Below are 16,678 nucleotides of genomic sequence, written 5' to 3' on the forward strand. Positions count from 1 at the left end.
CTGCACTCCAGTCTGGGCGACAGAGTGAGACTCCAACTCAAAAAAAAAAAAAAAAGCTGAAAAATCCTAAGTTGAACCACCATAAGTTAGGGTCTGCCTGCATCTGCTGAGTGGAGGGATGACTAAGCAAAAGTCATCTCACTTGATCCTCCCAATGGCTCTACAAGGTAATACTATTATCTCCTCTTACAAATGGAGAAACTGAGGCTCTGAGAGTTGAATCGACTTGCCCAATGTCACAGACCTTGCAAGGTGAGGCCTGAACCTGCTGCCTTCTTTCTCCAAGTGCCCCCTACTCCCACCCAGGCTGGAATTCAGCTGACATGCCCCAGGACAGCCTGCCTGATGCTTACAGCCTTCCAGTCCCATCAGTCCCAGGGCCTTAGGACGGGACACGCTTTGAATACCATTCCTGTACCCTCCCTGTTCTCACTTGCAAAAACAGAGAAAGAAAGAAACCCACAAAGTCAGGCCATTTCTGTGAACACAATGAAAGGGCACACTCACCCCGTGTTTCTGAATGGCAACGTTGGTGAGATGAACGAACATGTTGTCCAGCTCACTGGTGCTCGGGGTGTATTTCACTGTGCAAAACCGGCAAAATCCAAGCTTATACCTAGGTGGAAATGGAGATTAATTCAAATTCTGAGGAGAAACATCAATACAATATGCCACTTTCTTGTCTAAATGTATAGAAGAGCTTTCTTATTTGTATGTGTCACATCAGTATCAAGGTTAACTGCTCTTGTGTTCCTCAGTACCTGCCTTGGAACAGCACTGGACATGCACTGTTTTACTAAACTTCACAGTGATGCCAAGAAGTAAGCAGTATTAGCTTAAAATACAATCAAGAATGAAAGAATCTGAGAGACTCTTACATATAACAGCGCAGTGGACGGTACGTGGACACTAGAACATATAGGCGCAGGTCAAACTTCCTTCCACCAATTAGCAATGGGTTGTTAATATAGAGAGAAATCACGTAGGCTTCTTTAGTAGATTGAGACACAAACCTAAACATGTCAGAGAAAGTCAGAATTAGACGGTAAAAGATGCAACATCAAAGACACCATCCATAAAAGAAAGAATTGATAAGCCGGACTTCATTAAAACTAAAGTTGAAAAGTTTCTGCTCTGCAAAAGATACTGCCAAGAGAATAAAAAGACAAACCACAGACTGGAAGAAAATATTTGCAAGATATGTATCTGATAAGGGACTGTGTTTTCCAAAATATAGAAAGAACTCTTGCCCAGGTGCAGTGGCTCACACCTATAATCCCAGCACTCAGGGAAACCAAGGCAGGAGGATCACTTAAGGCCAGGAGCTCAAGACCATCCTAGGCAATGTAGCAAGACAAAAAAAATTTATTTTTAATTAGCTGGCCGTAATGGCATGTGCCTATAGTCCCAGTGCTTTTATAGTCCCAGTGCTTTGGGATGCTGAGGCAGGATCACTGAGGATTGCTTAAGCCTAGGAGTTTAAGGCTGCAGTGAGTTATGATCATGTCACTGCACTCCAGCCTAGTTAAAAACAAAAACAAAAAACAAAAAACAGGCCAGGCATAGTGGCTCACGCCTATAATTCCAGAATTTTGGGAGGTCAAGGTGAGAGGATTGCCTGAGCCCATGGGTTTGAGATCAGTCCAGGCAACCTAGCGAGACATCGTCTCTACAATAAATCAAAAAGTTAGCCGGGCATGGTGGTGCGTGCCTGTAGTCTCAACTATTTGAAAGTCTAAAGCCGGGCTGGGTGGCTCAGCCTGTAATCCCACTCTTTGAGGCTGAGGTGAGTGGACTGTTTGAGCCCGCGGTTTCGAGACCTGACCGGGCAACTTGGTGAGACCTCATCTCTACAATAAAATCAAAAAATTAGCCGGGTGTGGTAGTGCATGCCTGTAGTTCCAGCTCCTTGGAAGGCTGAGGCAGAAGGATCGCTGGAGCCCAGCAGGTTGAGGCTGCGGTGGCCGGGAGCGGCCACTGCACTCCAGTCTGGGCATAGTGAGACTCCACCTCAAAAAAAAAAAAAAAAAAAAAAAAATCTGAGGCAGAAAGATCACCTAAAACTGGCAAGTCGAAACTGCAGTGGCCGAGAGTGTGCCACTGCACTCCAGCCTGGGCAACAGAGTGAGACCCTGACTCAAAAAAAAACAAACTTGTAAAACTTAACAATAAGAAAACAAACAATCCAGTTACAATATGGGCCAAAGATCCTAGCAGATACCTTAGCAAAGAAGACATACAGGTGGCAATGTACAGGGGGGACCCAAAAAACCCAGAATTATCTTTTGGTGGGTGGGGCCCTTGTTATACAAGCTTCCCGTGCTAGATAGGTGTTCAAGGAACCAATTGGCATCAGTGTACCAGCTAGCTTTGTTGTGAGAACCGTGCTTTGAAGGAGTGGTTGGAGGCTGGTCCTGATTTTTTTCCCAAAGTCATAACTGGAGATGAATCTTGGTGCTACAGTTACAATCCCAAAATGAAACAGCAATCTAGCCAATAGGAAAATGCCACCTCCCCATGTCCCAAAAAAGCATGACAGGTGATGGTAATATCAAATGTGAAAACAGTGATCATTTGTTTCATTGATGTGAGAGGGATTGTGCACTCACAATCTGTTTCTCCAGATCAAATGTTATCTAGAAGTTTTGAGAAGGCTATGCCATGATTTGCCGAAGAAATGTTCCGAGTTGTGGCAAACAGGCAACTGGTTCTTCCACTATGACAAAGCACCAGCCCACACCAAGCTAGTTTTTAACCAAAAACAGTATGACTCTTCTGCCCCACCCTCCCTATTCTCCCGATCTCACCCAAGTGACTTTTTTTTTTGTTTCCCCGGATGAAAAAAATCCTCAAAGGGAAATGTTTTGCTGATGTGGAAGAGGTTAAAAAAAAAAAAGAACGGCAGAAACACTAACAGGTATCAAAACTGACAGCTGAAAAGCTGCTTTGATGCCGGGCTCGGTGGCTCAGCCTATAATCCTGCGCCTTTGGGAGGCTGAGGTGAGTGGATTGCCTGAGCCTGCGGGTTCGAGACCCACCTGGGCAGCGAGACCTCATCTCTACAATAAATAAATAAAAAAATCAGCCGGACGTGGTAGCGCATGCCTGTCCGGCTACTTGGAAGGCTGAGGTGGAAGGATCGCCGGAGCCCAGCAGGTCGAGGCTGTGGTGGCCGGGAGTGGCCACTGCACTCCAGTCTGGGCGACAGAGTGAGACTCCAACTCAAAAAAAAAGAAAAAAAAAAAGAAAAGCTGTTTTGAGCAGTGAAAAAAGCATCTCAATAGGTGTATTACATCAAATGAAAGTTACTAAAATTTAAAAATGTAAGAATAAATACAGCCGGGCATGGTGGTTCAAGCCTGTAATCCTAGCACTTTGGGAGGCCGAGGCAAGAGGATTGCCTGAGTTCAGGGGTTTGAGACCAGCCTGGGCAACTTGGCGAGACCTCGTCTCTACAATGAATCAAAAATTAGCCAGGTGTGATGGTGCGTGCCTGTAGTTCCAGCTACTTGGAAAGCTGAGGTAGAAGGATCACCTGAGTCCAGTAGGTCGAGGCTGCAGTGGCTGTGAATGCACTACTGTACTCCAGCCTGGGTTACCGAGTGAGACTCCAACTCAAAAAGAAAAAAGAATAAATACACAATTTTTTTAAATTCCAGGTTTTTAGCCAGGTATGGAGGCTCAAACCTGTATTCCCAGCACTTTGGGAGGCAGAGGTAAGAGGACTGCCTGAGCTCGGGGGTTCAAGACCAGCCTGAGCAACATGGTGAGATCTTGTCTCTACAATACATTTTTAAAAAAAAATTAGCCGGGCGTGGTGGCACATGCCTGTGGTTCCAGCTACTTGTAAGACTAAGGCAGAAAGGTCACCTGAGCCCAGCAGGTCGAGGCTGCAGTGGTCGTGAGCATGCCTCTGCACTCCAACCTGGGCAACAGAGTGAGGCTCTGACTCAAAAAATAAAAATAAAAATAAATAAATAAATTTCAGGTTTTTTTGGAGGGTCCCCTCATATACAAAAAGAGATTCCACTTCATACGTCATCAGGGAAATGCAAATTGAAACACTGAAATGCCATTACACACCTATGAGAAGTGCCAAATCTAGAACACTGACAACATTAAATGCTGGTGAGGAGGTGGGAGCAATAGGAACCCTATTTCATTGCTATCAGGAATATAAAATGATACAGCCACTTGAAAGATAGTTTGGTGGTTTCTTACAAAACTAAACCTACTCTTATCACATGACCCAGCAATCACATTCCTTAATATTTATCCAAATGAGTTGAAAATTATATCCACGTGGATGTTTATAGTAGTCTTCATAACTGCCAAAATTTGAAAGCCACCAATATGTCAAAAAGATGCAAAGACACCTAGATAAATGGATATACTGTGATAAATCCAAACAATGGGACAGCATTCAGTGCTAAAAAGAAACCGGGCCAAGTACAGTGGCTTATATCTATAATCCCAGTACTCTGGGAGGCTGAGGCGGAGGATTGTTTGAGGACAAGAGTCCAGGACTGCAGTGAGCTATGATTGTGCCACTGTATTCCAGCCTAGGCAAGATACTATCTCTTAAAAAGAAAAAGAAGAAGAAGAAGAAGAAAGAAATGGGCCAGGAAGCCATGAGAAGACATAAAGGAATCTTAAACACTTTACTGCTAAGTGGAGAAAGTCAATCTGAAAAGGCTACCTGCTATATGATTCCAACTATATGACATTCTGGAAAAGGCAAAACTAGGAAAACAGTAAAAAGATCTGTGACTGCCAGTGATTAGGGATGAGCAGGCAGAGTACAGAGGATTTTTAGGGCAGGGAACCTATTCTATATTTTACTATGATGGCAGATCCATGTCATGATACGTTTGTCTAACTCATAGAATGGACAACACCAAGAGTGAACCCTAATGTAAACTGTGAACTTTGGGTGATGATAATGATGTGTCAATGTTAGTTCACTATTTTTTTTTTTTTTAGAGACAGGTCTCTGTCATCCAGGCTGAAGTGCAGTGGTATGATCTGTATCTGTTGAAGCCTTGAACCCCTGACTTAAATAATCCTCCTGCCTCAGCCTCCCAAGTAGCTGGGACTACAGGGACGTGCCCCCATGCCTGGCTAATCCATTCACCAGTGTAACAAATGTACCACTCTGGTAGGGGATGCAGATAATGGGGGAGGCTGTACATGTTGGGGATATCAGGTATGTGGAAAATCTCTGTACCTCTGTTCAATTTTGCAGTGAACCTAGAACTTCTCTAAAAAAAAGTCTATTTTAAAAAAATTGATGATAACAACCAAAGGTGTATTTAGTCAGTTGGTAACAAGCTCCTTGCCTCAAAATGACAGGTTGTTTTACTGGGGCGGTAACAGGGGTGAGGTGTGTCCACAGAGGACACCCCTGCCCAGGGGATAGTGCCAGCAGCTGTAGGATGGTCCCAGGAGCCCATTCAGGGAAGTGTTTCTTGGTCCTGACCATCTGGGGGCTAGCAAAGTACAATCAGATGTAAGCATACTACATAATGGGAAGGTGTCCCCTGCCATCCTGGGAATTCCTGACAGGTGAGTCATCTGCCCCACTGGGAAAGGATCACATGGAAGCTTCACTCCAGTGGTACCCAGGCATTACTGAGTTACTAGACCTACCTGTGGACCGGTACACGAGGACACTGACTCCACTGACAGCTCAGGTGTGCTCAGCCCCCTCCCATATGCTTGTTTCAACCTGTTCCTTCCCCACCACACCCCCGTGACAATAGTTCTATTGATATCCTCAGTTTACTCAGATGAAAAATCTAAGAGTCTAACAAAATATATTAGCTACTTAGTGTCAGATGGGGACTCAAACCCAGAAGCCCAGGGCCCTGAGTCCCAGGACTTAAGCACATGTCTCACTATCTCAGAACTACTGTGACTGAGCGGGTCTCACACCAACTTATGAACAGAAGGTAGACTGCAAGTTCCTACCAGTGACGCCCATCCATTTCCCTCATAACTTGCCTCAGGGAGGGCCTGTGAACACTCAAACCATCATAGCCCTGCTGTGACATCATGTGATGTACATCAGTAAAAGCCGGCAAAGTCCTCCCAGCTCATGGCCCAGAGACAGCAGAATGACATGAAACTGTTAGCAGGAACCCAACACACAGGACAAATAGCTGCACCCACTTACGAAGACGTCTTGCTGTCCCGGGACCACTTTTTAATCTGTGAGAGCTTGTTGATAAGAAAGATGCCCTTTCCCTGGGCCTTGCCACAAGGCTTCATGATCCAGGTGCTGGATGGGCTCTTCCGGAACTCCTCTACAAACAGGTTGTAGTCGGCAGGCAGCATATAGGTGACTGGAACAAAGTCTGAAAGTAAAGACACCTGGCACTGACAACCAGCCAGCCCAACAGTGGCCATGAGCAGAGAAACATGCATGGACTTCACAGGCCCTGTTGTGTCATCCCACACCCTGACCCAGCAACCACCTAAACAAGGACTTCTGCTGCTCAGTTCCTGTCCTAACAAGTTACCTTACTGAGTTTTTTGTGCTAAGTGCTTTACAGACCTGGATTTGATCCCCACAGCCACCTAAGAGCTAGGTGATCATTCTCACTGAGTTGATGAGGAAACTGAGGCCTAGGGAGGTCAGTTATATGAATTCTGAGCAGGTGTGTGAAGGGATTCTGAAGTCATCCAACAGCCCAGTTTTTCTCACCAGGCAGGACAGGACACACTGTCCCTGGGTATGGCTGTAGTGACGACCCCTCATGGCATTCTGTGGCTCAGGAAGTGCTTTCCCCATGCGCTGAGGATATCCTCTCGCTTGCATAAAGAACGACTCAGGCAATTCCCAAGACACTCTCAGAAACTCAGATTCTAAACGTAAGCATCCCCCATTCTGGAGACACAGGAAATGAAACAGGTGCTACCACAGCCTGTACAGACACGCTCACCCACCGAAGCCAACCACCACCACCTCAGCCACTGTGCCCATGAAGTAAAAAAAAACTCAACTCTTTCCTTAAAACGCGAGGCCAGTGAAAAAGACACAAACCCAGATAGAGGTATTTCCCATTTTCATCTCTTTCTGCCAAAGGGCTCCCTTCTTTCTCTAGCTCTTTCCTGTATCTCTTAATGTTCTTCACCATCAGGTCCTTCCGGGTCAGCTCATAGTGGTTTGGAAAATGGTTGACTACTTGATCATCTGAGAGCCGATATCCAGTTTCGACGCTGAACACACTTCGGATGGTCTGCACACTCATCCTGAAAGAGAGGCACGGAAGAGACGTGCACACCGGAAAGACACAGGTGGAATCCACGCGGCGTGAGTCCTTGCCCAGTCTGAGACTCCCTGGTGACGAAGCCCTCAACCTAGTGCCCTGACTCCCTATCTCCCCACAAGGTCCCCAGCTCCTGAGGCAGGGACCGTCCGGCCCACTGCAGCATAGGGTGTGTGTCCGGGTACTGACTGGGACCCGAACTGTATGAGGGCAGGAGCTGTCTTGGTTCTGCACCCTGAAGTTTTACTTGCTGGCACACAGCAGGCTTTCAGTAAACATTTATTGATTAGTGCTAGCACTGATAACTAAAGAATGAAAGAAAGACCCCTTTCAGATTCTGCAGTCAGGAAACTCATTTATACAATATCTGTACCCGAATTCAGGAAGGCCAAGGACCCCTTAAAACCAAAATCATTTAAGGGCCCAGAGTCAGTACTTCATTTTCTTGGATAGCTCACTGAGGGGAATACAGGAGTAGGGTGGAGAACACAGTTGAAAGAGAAAAAGAGCCACATGTGGTGGCTCACACCTGTAATCTTAGCATTTGGGAAGCAGAGGAGAGAGGACTGCCTGAGTCCAGGGGTTTGAGGCCAGCCTGGGCAACATGGAGAGACCTCATCTCTATAATAAATAAAAAAATTAGCTGGGCATAGTAGTGCATACCTACAGTACCAGCTACTTGGAAGGCTGAGGCAGAAGGATTACCTGAGCCCAGCAGGTCGAGGCTGCGGTGACCGTGAGCATACCACTGCACTCCAGCCTGGGCAACAGAGTGAGACTCCAACTCAAAAAAAAAAAAGCTGGAGTACCACCCAGAGTCAATACCAAAACACTGATTTTTTTTTTTTTTTTTTTTTGTAGTCTAACTCACTCTTCCACTGTTGTTTGTTAATCAGTCCAACCAGCACCTTCTTGGCACAGGAGAGGGAAGTGAAAAGAGGAGCCAAGTCCTCTCTCCACAGCCCTCTTCCCTGTCCTTCCGGCCACTGATGGTACAAATGCTCACTAGAAGGTGGGGGCTGAGGCTCCTGTTTCTCACCCTACTTCCCACAGGGCTTATCTCACTGGCTATGCTGAAACACCCAGGACTTCATCTCCCAGGCTTACAAACAGCGATGTGGGAACACTCACAGCACCCACTCTCTTAAATGCCTTAATGAAAACTGTGTTCTCAGAGAAGGCATGACGGCAGGCGGAGTCCTACCTCTGAAGACACAATCCTTCACAGGGTACACTCTGTATTCGTGGTACTAGAATTAATACTGATGAGTAAGCTTCAGAAAAAGAGGGCAGGGCTCAGTGGCTCAGCCTGAAATCCCAGCATTCTGGAAGGCCGAGGCGGGTGGATTGCCTGAGCCTGTGGGTTCGAGACCAACCTGGGCAACTTGGCGAGACCTCATCTCTATAATAAATAAAAAATTAGCCGGGCATGGTAGCGTGCAACTGTAGATCTGGCTACTTGGAAGGCTGAGGCAGAAGATCACTGGCACCCAGCAAGTCAACACTGGGGTGGCCATGAGTGTGCCACTGTACTCCAGGCTCAGAGTGAGACTCCAACTCAAAAAACAAAAAAAGAAAAAGAAAAACAATAAAGCCCTGATTTTTATACTTACCAGTAAAAATTCCAATCCTCATTTTCTGTCACTTGGACCCATCCTCTCTTTTCAAAGTTATTGATCAGTACTGACTTCTCAATATCTGTGACCCATTTTACTTTTCCTGCCATAATCCTGGAAGAGAACAAGTTATTAGAGCTATGAAACTTCAACAACAACTAACTTCCCTTCAAGCCAAAGGAATCCTTAAAACTCCATGCAAAATGACCTATGTCCCCTCACCCCAAGCTTGATTTTACCCCAGCAATGGTTCTCAACCAGGGGTGATTCTGACCGCCAAGGGACACCTGGCAATGTCTAGAGATCTTCTGGTTGTCACAACTGGGAGATGGGGATGCTTCTGGCATCTAATATGTAGAGACCAGGGATGCTGCTCAACTCCTGTTATGCACAGATGGCCCTTCACAACAAATTATGCAACCCAACCTGTGAACTGTACCAAGGCTGAGAAAGCCTAGTCCAGTAAGAGACAGAGGCAGCCATTAAATCGCCATTCACAAGTGCTCAGGCCGGGCTCGGTGGCTGAGCCTATAATCCCAGTACTTTGGGAGGCTGAGGCGAGTGGACTGTCTGAGCCCGCGGGTTTAAGACCCACCCAGGCAACTTGGCGAGACCTCGTCTCTAAAATAAATTTTAAAAAATTAGCCAGGCATGGTAGCACGTGCCTATAGTTCCAGGTACTTGGAAGGCTGAGGCGGAAGGATCGCTGGAGCCCAGAAGGACCAGGCTGTGGTGGCCGGGAGCGTGCCACTGCACTCCAGTCTGGGCGACAGAGTGAGACTCTAACTCAAAACAAAACAAAAAAAACAAGTGCTCAACTGTAATCATGCCAAGAACCACACGGGAGAAGTACATGGGCTGTGAGAGCCATAGGCAGGTGGATGGGCGATGCTCAGGGCAGGTGGGGAAGGCTGCCCTGAGAAAGAGACCTTTGAGCAGGTGGGGAAGGTAGGAGTTGGAATACCTTTCCCAATCAGAGCACCCCAAGTCCCTCCAGGCACTGCCTGTCTCCCTACTCCAAGTCACTCCCTGTAACTGCAGAGTGAGTTTGAGTGTTTGTTTGACCATATCACTCCTATTTAATAACTTCCATGGCTCCCAGTACACTTGAAACAAGCAGATTCCTGGCCCTCACCTGTTTCTTCAGGTTCACCTTGTCCCACCTATGCCTTCACCCTCTGTTTTTGCCACATAGGACTTCTCTGCCCACGCTCTCCTACCTCAGGCCCTGGCTGCTGAGCCCCTCTGCCTGCAGTACTTTGCCCTCGCTCTGTCTGGCTCAACTGCCAGCAAAATGAACATTACTTCCTCCACAAAGCCTCCCTGACCCTGGCAATGTCCAGCCCCTCAGCACCTGCAGTTTTGCATCTAGCATCCATGGTCCCTGCTGGAGGCAAGGAGAGAGCTTGTTGTTACCTCACTGCTTTATGTCCAGAGCCCAGCTCTAGGCCTGGCATGTGGGGGGCACTTGGTTCTGCAGACTAACTGCAGTCCCAGGCCTGTCAGTGCCATTGTGGGACTCTGAGCTAGCTAGAGGAGGACTCTGGACCTTGGTTTCCTTTGAAAAGGCTTGGGCAGCTCAACATTCCACCCCAGCTCCACCCAGGGAAGGCTGCTGGAGGCTGCACAGTTCATACCGACTTAAAACAAAAATCTTACTGGATGACCTCACACCAGCCACTGACTTTTAGCTGGGGACGACAGCAAAAGAAACAGTAGTTAAGACCAGGTGTGGTGGCTCATGCCTGTAATCCCAGTACTTTGGGAGGCTAAGGTGAGAGGACTGCCTGAGCCCACAGGTTTGAGACCAGCCTGGGCAACATGGCAGACCACTTCTCCACAATAAATAACAACAACAAAGCCGGGCTCGGTGGCTCAGTCAGTAATCCTGCGCCTTTGGGAGGCTGAGGTGAGTGGATTGCCTGAGCCCGTGGGTTCGAGACCCGCCTGGGCAACGAGACCTCATCTCTACAATAAATCAAAAAAATCAGCTGGGCGTGGTAGCGCATGCCTGTAATTCCGGCTACTCGGAAGGCTGAGGTGGAAGGATCGCCGGAGCCCAGCAGGTCGAGGCTGCGGTGGCCGGGAGCGGCCACTGTACTCCAGTCTGGGCGACCGAGTGAGACTCCAACTCAAAAAAAAACAAAAAAAAAAAACAACAACAACAACAAATTAGCCTGGTGTGATGGCATGCACCTATAGTTCCAACTACTTGGAAGGCTGAGGCGGAAGGATCACCTAAACCCAGTGGACTGAGGCTACAGTAGCCATTGAGCATGCCACTGCATTCCAGCCTAGGCAACAGAGTGTGACTCTAACTCAAAAAAAAAAGAGCAATCTTCCTATTTTTTTTGTTAATCTTAATCAACAACAGCAGTGCATCCTGTTACATGTCTATAGACAATTTCACCTGAAGAAGGGGCTCCATGAAACATCAGGCTTGAGCGCCAAGGGACCCTCTGAGCTCCGGGGGCCTTTTATGAACGGAGACACCTGCTCCACAGACTGACAACAGCTCCATTTTGGGAGCAACCTGATAGTGCAGAAAAAACACAGGATGTAGAGATGGGGCCCATGCCTGGCCACGGGAAAGGGAAGAAGGCAGCACTCCCCATGATGGCACCCACACACTGTCAGCCTGTGTACTCCTCACACCCAAGGTAAGACTAGCAGCGAGGTGGGACCTGTCACAGAAGGAGGACTGAAGTAGAGAATGGGCTCAACAGCTTGGGCTGGTGGCAACATGGGCTGGTGGCCTAGCTCCACCACTCACTAGCTAAGTGACTTTGGGCAAATTACTTAACCTCGCTGAAACTCCATTTTCTCATTTGTAAAATGGGCATAACAGTAGCTACCCACCTCATGGGGCTACAGTGACAGTTAAATGAGTGAATACATGTAAAGCACTCAACAGTGCCTGGCACATAGAAAACACTCGAGAGCCGGGCTCGGTGGCTCAGCCTGTAATCCCGCGCCTTTGGGAGGTTGAGGTGAGTGGATTGCCTGAGCCTGCAGGTTCAAGAATCGCCTGAGCTACTTGGCGAGACCTCATCTCTACAATAAATCAAAAAATTAGCCGGGCGTGGTAGCGCACGCCTGTAGTTCCAGCTACTTGGAAGGCTGAGGTGGAAGGATCGCCGGAGCCCAGCAGGTCGAGGCTGCGGTGGCCGGGAGCGGCCACTGCACTCCAGTCTGGGTGACAGAGTGAGACTCCAACTCAAAAAAAAAAAAAGAAAAAGAAAAAGAAAACACTCGAGAAACATTTGCTATTGCCAGCATCCCCATTTCATAGATGAGGATGCTAAAGCTCAAAGGCTAAGAGTCTTGGAAGAACAAGATCTGAGGGAGCCCTGGTGCCGTGATTCAAACCCAGGATAATCTAAAGTTCCACCTCCTTCCACACAGCCTGTCACTCCCTTCTGTGACCTTAGCCTTCAGCAAGATGATGGTAACACCTACGTCACAAGATCAATGTGAGGAATAAATGGAATTGCTCTCCATAAGCTACAATGTGCCACATAAATGATTGCTGCTAGGTGATCAGTCACAAGACAAATGGAACATCAGCAGTCAGTGATCCCAAATGACAGCAAAAGCACAAGAGTGAGTCTCCGCGTGCTGGTGCTGTTAACTGACATCCCAGAATAGGAGCAAATTCCACACACCGCACACTCGTAGGCAGCGTCAACACCAATGGCTGGGGAGACTTCATATTTCCACTCTTTGATCTCAGCCTTCACAGCCCTGAATCCCTGATGAATCCTGCTCACAGTCTGCCCCAAGTTTGACTAAACTAGGATTTCAAGCGAAACTCACTCTCCCAGCCTGGTATTGCTCACACCACCGTCAAAACTACCCAAGTCACACTTTGTACTTAAAGCAAAAATCTTAGTGGGTGAGCTCACACAAGTCACTGACTCTACTGGGGATGACAGCAGGAAGAAGAATAATTTAAACCATGGCCAAGTATGGTGGCTCACATCTATAATCCCAGTGATCTGGAATGTATAAGCAGAACTGTATGAGGGCAGAAGTTTGAGACCAATTCTGGCAACGTAGCAAGACCATGTCTCTACAAAAACAAAAAATCACTTGGGTGTGATGGTGCACACCTGTAGTCTCAGCTACTTGGGAGGCTGAGGCAGAAGGATCACTTGAGCCCAAGAGTTCAAGGCTGCAGTAAGCTATGATGGCGCCACGTCGTCCAGCCTGGGAGACACAGCAAGACCCTGTCTCCAAAAAAAACAAAACAAAAGTAATTTGAAACCATCATGGTAGCACATGATACTTACACAGTGCTTTACTGATCCTAAAATGCTTCCAGGTGTATGATCCCAAAAGCCAACAAGGCAGATGGGGCAAATATTCTCACCCTCACTTCACTGAGCAGGAAATAGTGCCTCCAAGGAGGCAAGTGCTGTACTCAAACCACGGAGTGTCCTTCCTGAGCCCTGCTCCCTCTCCTCCACCGTGTGGACAATGGTCACCAACAGAAACATCTCAGGCCATACCTACCATAGGTACTTATAGAGCAGCCACCAGGAACGCCCAAGTTCTCTTCAACTTCACTGACTGGGTCTCACCTAAAACAGAATTAACAGAGATGAAATGCACATCGCACAAAATTAACAGACATCTTAACAGTTTTGTGACTACTACAGTAAAACTGCGACTAACCAGAATAGTCATTGGATGGCATCTTGTTTGACACGTGCACACTCGAAGATATTCAGCTGGCTCCAGCTGACCTTTCAAGCTGCCATTCTACCCTTCGCTGCACATACCCCTTCCTTCGTTTGAACTGACCCCTTCCCTGCATTCCATATACCTGACTGACCCTTCCCCCACCTGCAAGCCTGTGCTCTCTCTGTCCCCATCTGGAATGGCACCACTCCACTGCTCCCTCTCTAACTCCCAACAGTCACAGGAGGCACAGTTCAGAGACCCCACCCCCAGGGAGCTGCTCTCAGGCTTAGCTGGAGGTAAGGTGCCCTCCTGGCCCCTCTGTCTCTTCTTCTGCCATCCTCATTGGTACTCAGAACTGGCTACCTTGCATTTCAGTCCCTTTACGTCTGTTCCTTCTACAAATGTATGAGAGTGGGACTCTTAGTCATCTCCTATTTCTCACTCATTCTATTGATTCTTTCTAGACTGAAGTATGGGTATTTGCATCAAAGCTTTCAGTCCACCTTGCCCAACCCTCCTATCTCCAGCATAAGCCCACACAGTAATTCACTGGATGAGGAAGGGAGGGGCCGAGTCCTCCAGGTCAGTCCTTTGAGACTCTTTGATTTCAACAGTCATTCCTCTGAAGATGTGTTATGGGTTGAACTTTGTCCCCCTAAAATATATGGGGAAGTCCTTACCCTGGTACTGTAAATGTGACCTTATTTGGAAGTAGGGTCTTTGCAGATACAATCAAATTGCCTAATTAGGTCCTCATATGACAGGTGTCCTCATAAGAAGAGGGAAATTTAGACACAGATGCAGACAGGCAGAGAATACCATGTGAAGTCACAGGGACACACAGACACAGAAGGAACACGGCTATGTGAAAACGGAGGCAGAGACTGCAACTAGACTGCCACAAGCCACAAATATTTGAGGCTACCACAGGCTGGAAGAGACAAGGAAGGACCCTCCCATAGATTCTAAAGATAGAGAGCACGGCCCTACTAACACCTCCAATTTGGACTTTGGCCTCATCAAGTCACTAAGTCAGTAGTACTTTGTCACAGCAGTCCTAGAAACAAATACATGCAACCAACCCTGAAACCAGGGAGAAAAAAGAATGAGAAAGTGCGGCCGGGCTCGGTGGCTCAGCCTGTAATCCCTCGCTTGGGGAGGCCAAGGTGAGTGGATTGTCTGTGCCCGCGGGCTGGAGACCCGCCTGGGCAACTTGGCGAGACCTCATCTCTACAATAAATTAAAAAAATAAAATAAAATAAAATAAAATGAGAAAGTTATGTCCATACAGAGTTTGAAATACACATATATGGGAGATAGGACACAGTCAAGTGATGAGCAAAAAGATAAGACAGTTGTTTATGGTTTATTTTTACTGTTTTTATTTTTTGAGTTGGAGTCTCACTCTGTCACCCAGGTTGGAGGGCAGTGGCACGCTCCCGGCCACCGCAGCCTTGACCTGCTGGGCTGCTGTGATCCTTCCGCCTCAGCCTGCCAAGTAGCCGGAACTACAGGCGCACGCTACTATGCTCGGCTAGTTTTTTAAAATTTATTGTAGAGACGAGGTCTCACCAAGTTGCCTGGGTAGGTCTCGAACCCACGGGCTCAGGCAATCCTATGATTTAAAAAGAAACAAGGCCGGGTTCAGTGGCTCAGCCTGTAATCCCAGCACTTTGGGAGGGTGAGGTGAGTGGACTGCCTGAGGCCACAGGTTTGAGACCCGCTGGGCAACTTGGCAAGACCTCATCTCTACAATACATCAAAAATTAGCTGGGCATGGTAGCGCGCACCTGTAGTTCCGGCTACTTGGAAGACTGAGGCAGAAGGATCGCCGGAGCCCAGCAGATTGAGGCTGCAGTGGCCAGGACCGTGACACTGCACTCCAGTCTGGGCAACAGAGTGAGACTCCAACTCAAAAAAAAAAAAAAAGGAAGAAAAAAGAGAGAGAGAAAAAAAAAGGTGTCTCCACCTCTGAGGGCAGATCCCAAAAGGAGAGCTTAAGCCTGTTTTGAGCGATGGCGGCGTGGAACCACAGACCTGGAAGGAAGGTTCGAGAGCATCTGGCCCACGCCTTCCATTTACAGATGGAGAAACTGAGTCCCAGAGGAAGGTGGCAGAAGTAGGCATCCTGTCCCACTCCTGTTCCCACCAGCTGCTACTTCTCCCTGACTCCATGCATTCATTCATTCACTTATTCAATACATGTTTATTGAATTTGTACCCCTGTTCTCGGCACTGGGGACACAGCACTGAGCAAGACAGACAAACGTTGTCAGCCACCAAGAGTGTCTCGTGCTGGCAGAGCTGGCCTCATGGGCCTGTGACCTGTGCAATCACACTTGGTTAATGCTCTACTGTGGCCATTTTGAAATCCTCAATACATTTTTTTTTTTGAGTCAGAGTCTCTGTCACCCAGGCTGGAGTGCAGTGGCACGGCCACCACAGCCTTGACTTGCTGGGTTCAGGTGATCCTTCTACTTCAACCTTCCAAGTAGCTGGAACTACAGACACACACCACCATGCCTGGCTAATTTTTGGTTTATTGTCGAGACAAGGCCTCGCCATGTTGCCCAGGCTGATCTCAAACCTGTGGGCTCAGACAACCTTCTCGCCGCCGCCTCCCAAAGTGCTGGGATTAGAGGCGTGAGGCACTGTGCCCAATTTTTTTTTTTAAGAGACAAGGTCTCGCTCTGTTGTCTGGGCTGGAGTACAGTGGTACAATCATAGCTCACCTCAGTCTCAACCTCCCATGCTCAGGAGATCCTTCAGCCATAGTCTTCTGAGTAGTTGGGACTACAGGTGCATGACACCATGTCTGGCTAATTTTTGATTTTTTTGTAGAGTCAAGGGTCTCATTCTGTTGCCCAAGTTGGTCTCAAACTCCTGGGCTCAAGCAATCTTCCTGTCTCAGCCCCCAGAGTGCTGGGATTACAGGTATGAGTCACCACACCCAGCCCCTTAATGTTTTTGTGGGGTTTTCTGAGTCAGAGTCTCACTCCGTTGCCCAGGCTGGAGTGCAGTGGCACACTCACGGCCACCCCAGCCTCGACCTGCTGGGCTCCGGCAATCCTTCAGCCTCAGCCTTCCAAGTAACTGGAACTACAG

At 47.9% G+C, this 16,678-nt stretch overlaps 1 protein-coding gene across 3 annotated transcripts in view; it reads right to left on the bottom strand.

The window, feature by feature from the left end:
• Positions 1–16,678, bottom strand: part of TTLL1 (tubulin tyrosine ligase like 1) — a 43,639-nt gene that overhangs the window by 20,742 nt on the left and 6,219 nt on the right. For 2 of the 3 annotated variants that reach the window (XM_008063455.2, XM_008063456.2), the window contains exons 2-7: positions 13,403–13,470; positions 8,885–9,001; positions 7,046–7,254; positions 6,176–6,356; positions 879–1,013; positions 508–616 (exon numbers count right to left, since the gene is read on the bottom strand). In XM_008063455.2, coding sequence (XP_008061646.1) covers positions 508–616; positions 879–1,013; positions 6,176–6,356; positions 7,046–7,254; positions 8,885–8,997 — 747 coding nt within the window. In that variant the 5' untranslated portion in view covers positions 8,998–9,001; positions 13,403–13,470. Of the gene's footprint in view, positions 1–507; positions 617–878; positions 1,014–6,175; positions 6,357–7,045; positions 7,255–8,884; positions 9,002–12,999; positions 13,036–13,402; positions 13,471–16,678 lie in introns of those variants that run through there. The other variant, XM_008063457.1, reaches the window with a different exon arrangement.

The sequence above is a fragment of the Carlito syrichta genome, unplaced genomic scaffold (genome assembly GCF_000164805.1).
Source record: "Carlito syrichta isolate Samal-C Ts95f unplaced genomic scaffold, Tarsius_syrichta-2.0.1 Scaffold306853, whole genome shotgun sequence".
In the NCBI taxonomy this organism is placed as follows: domain Eukaryota; kingdom Metazoa; phylum Chordata; class Mammalia; order Primates; family Tarsiidae; genus Carlito; species Carlito syrichta.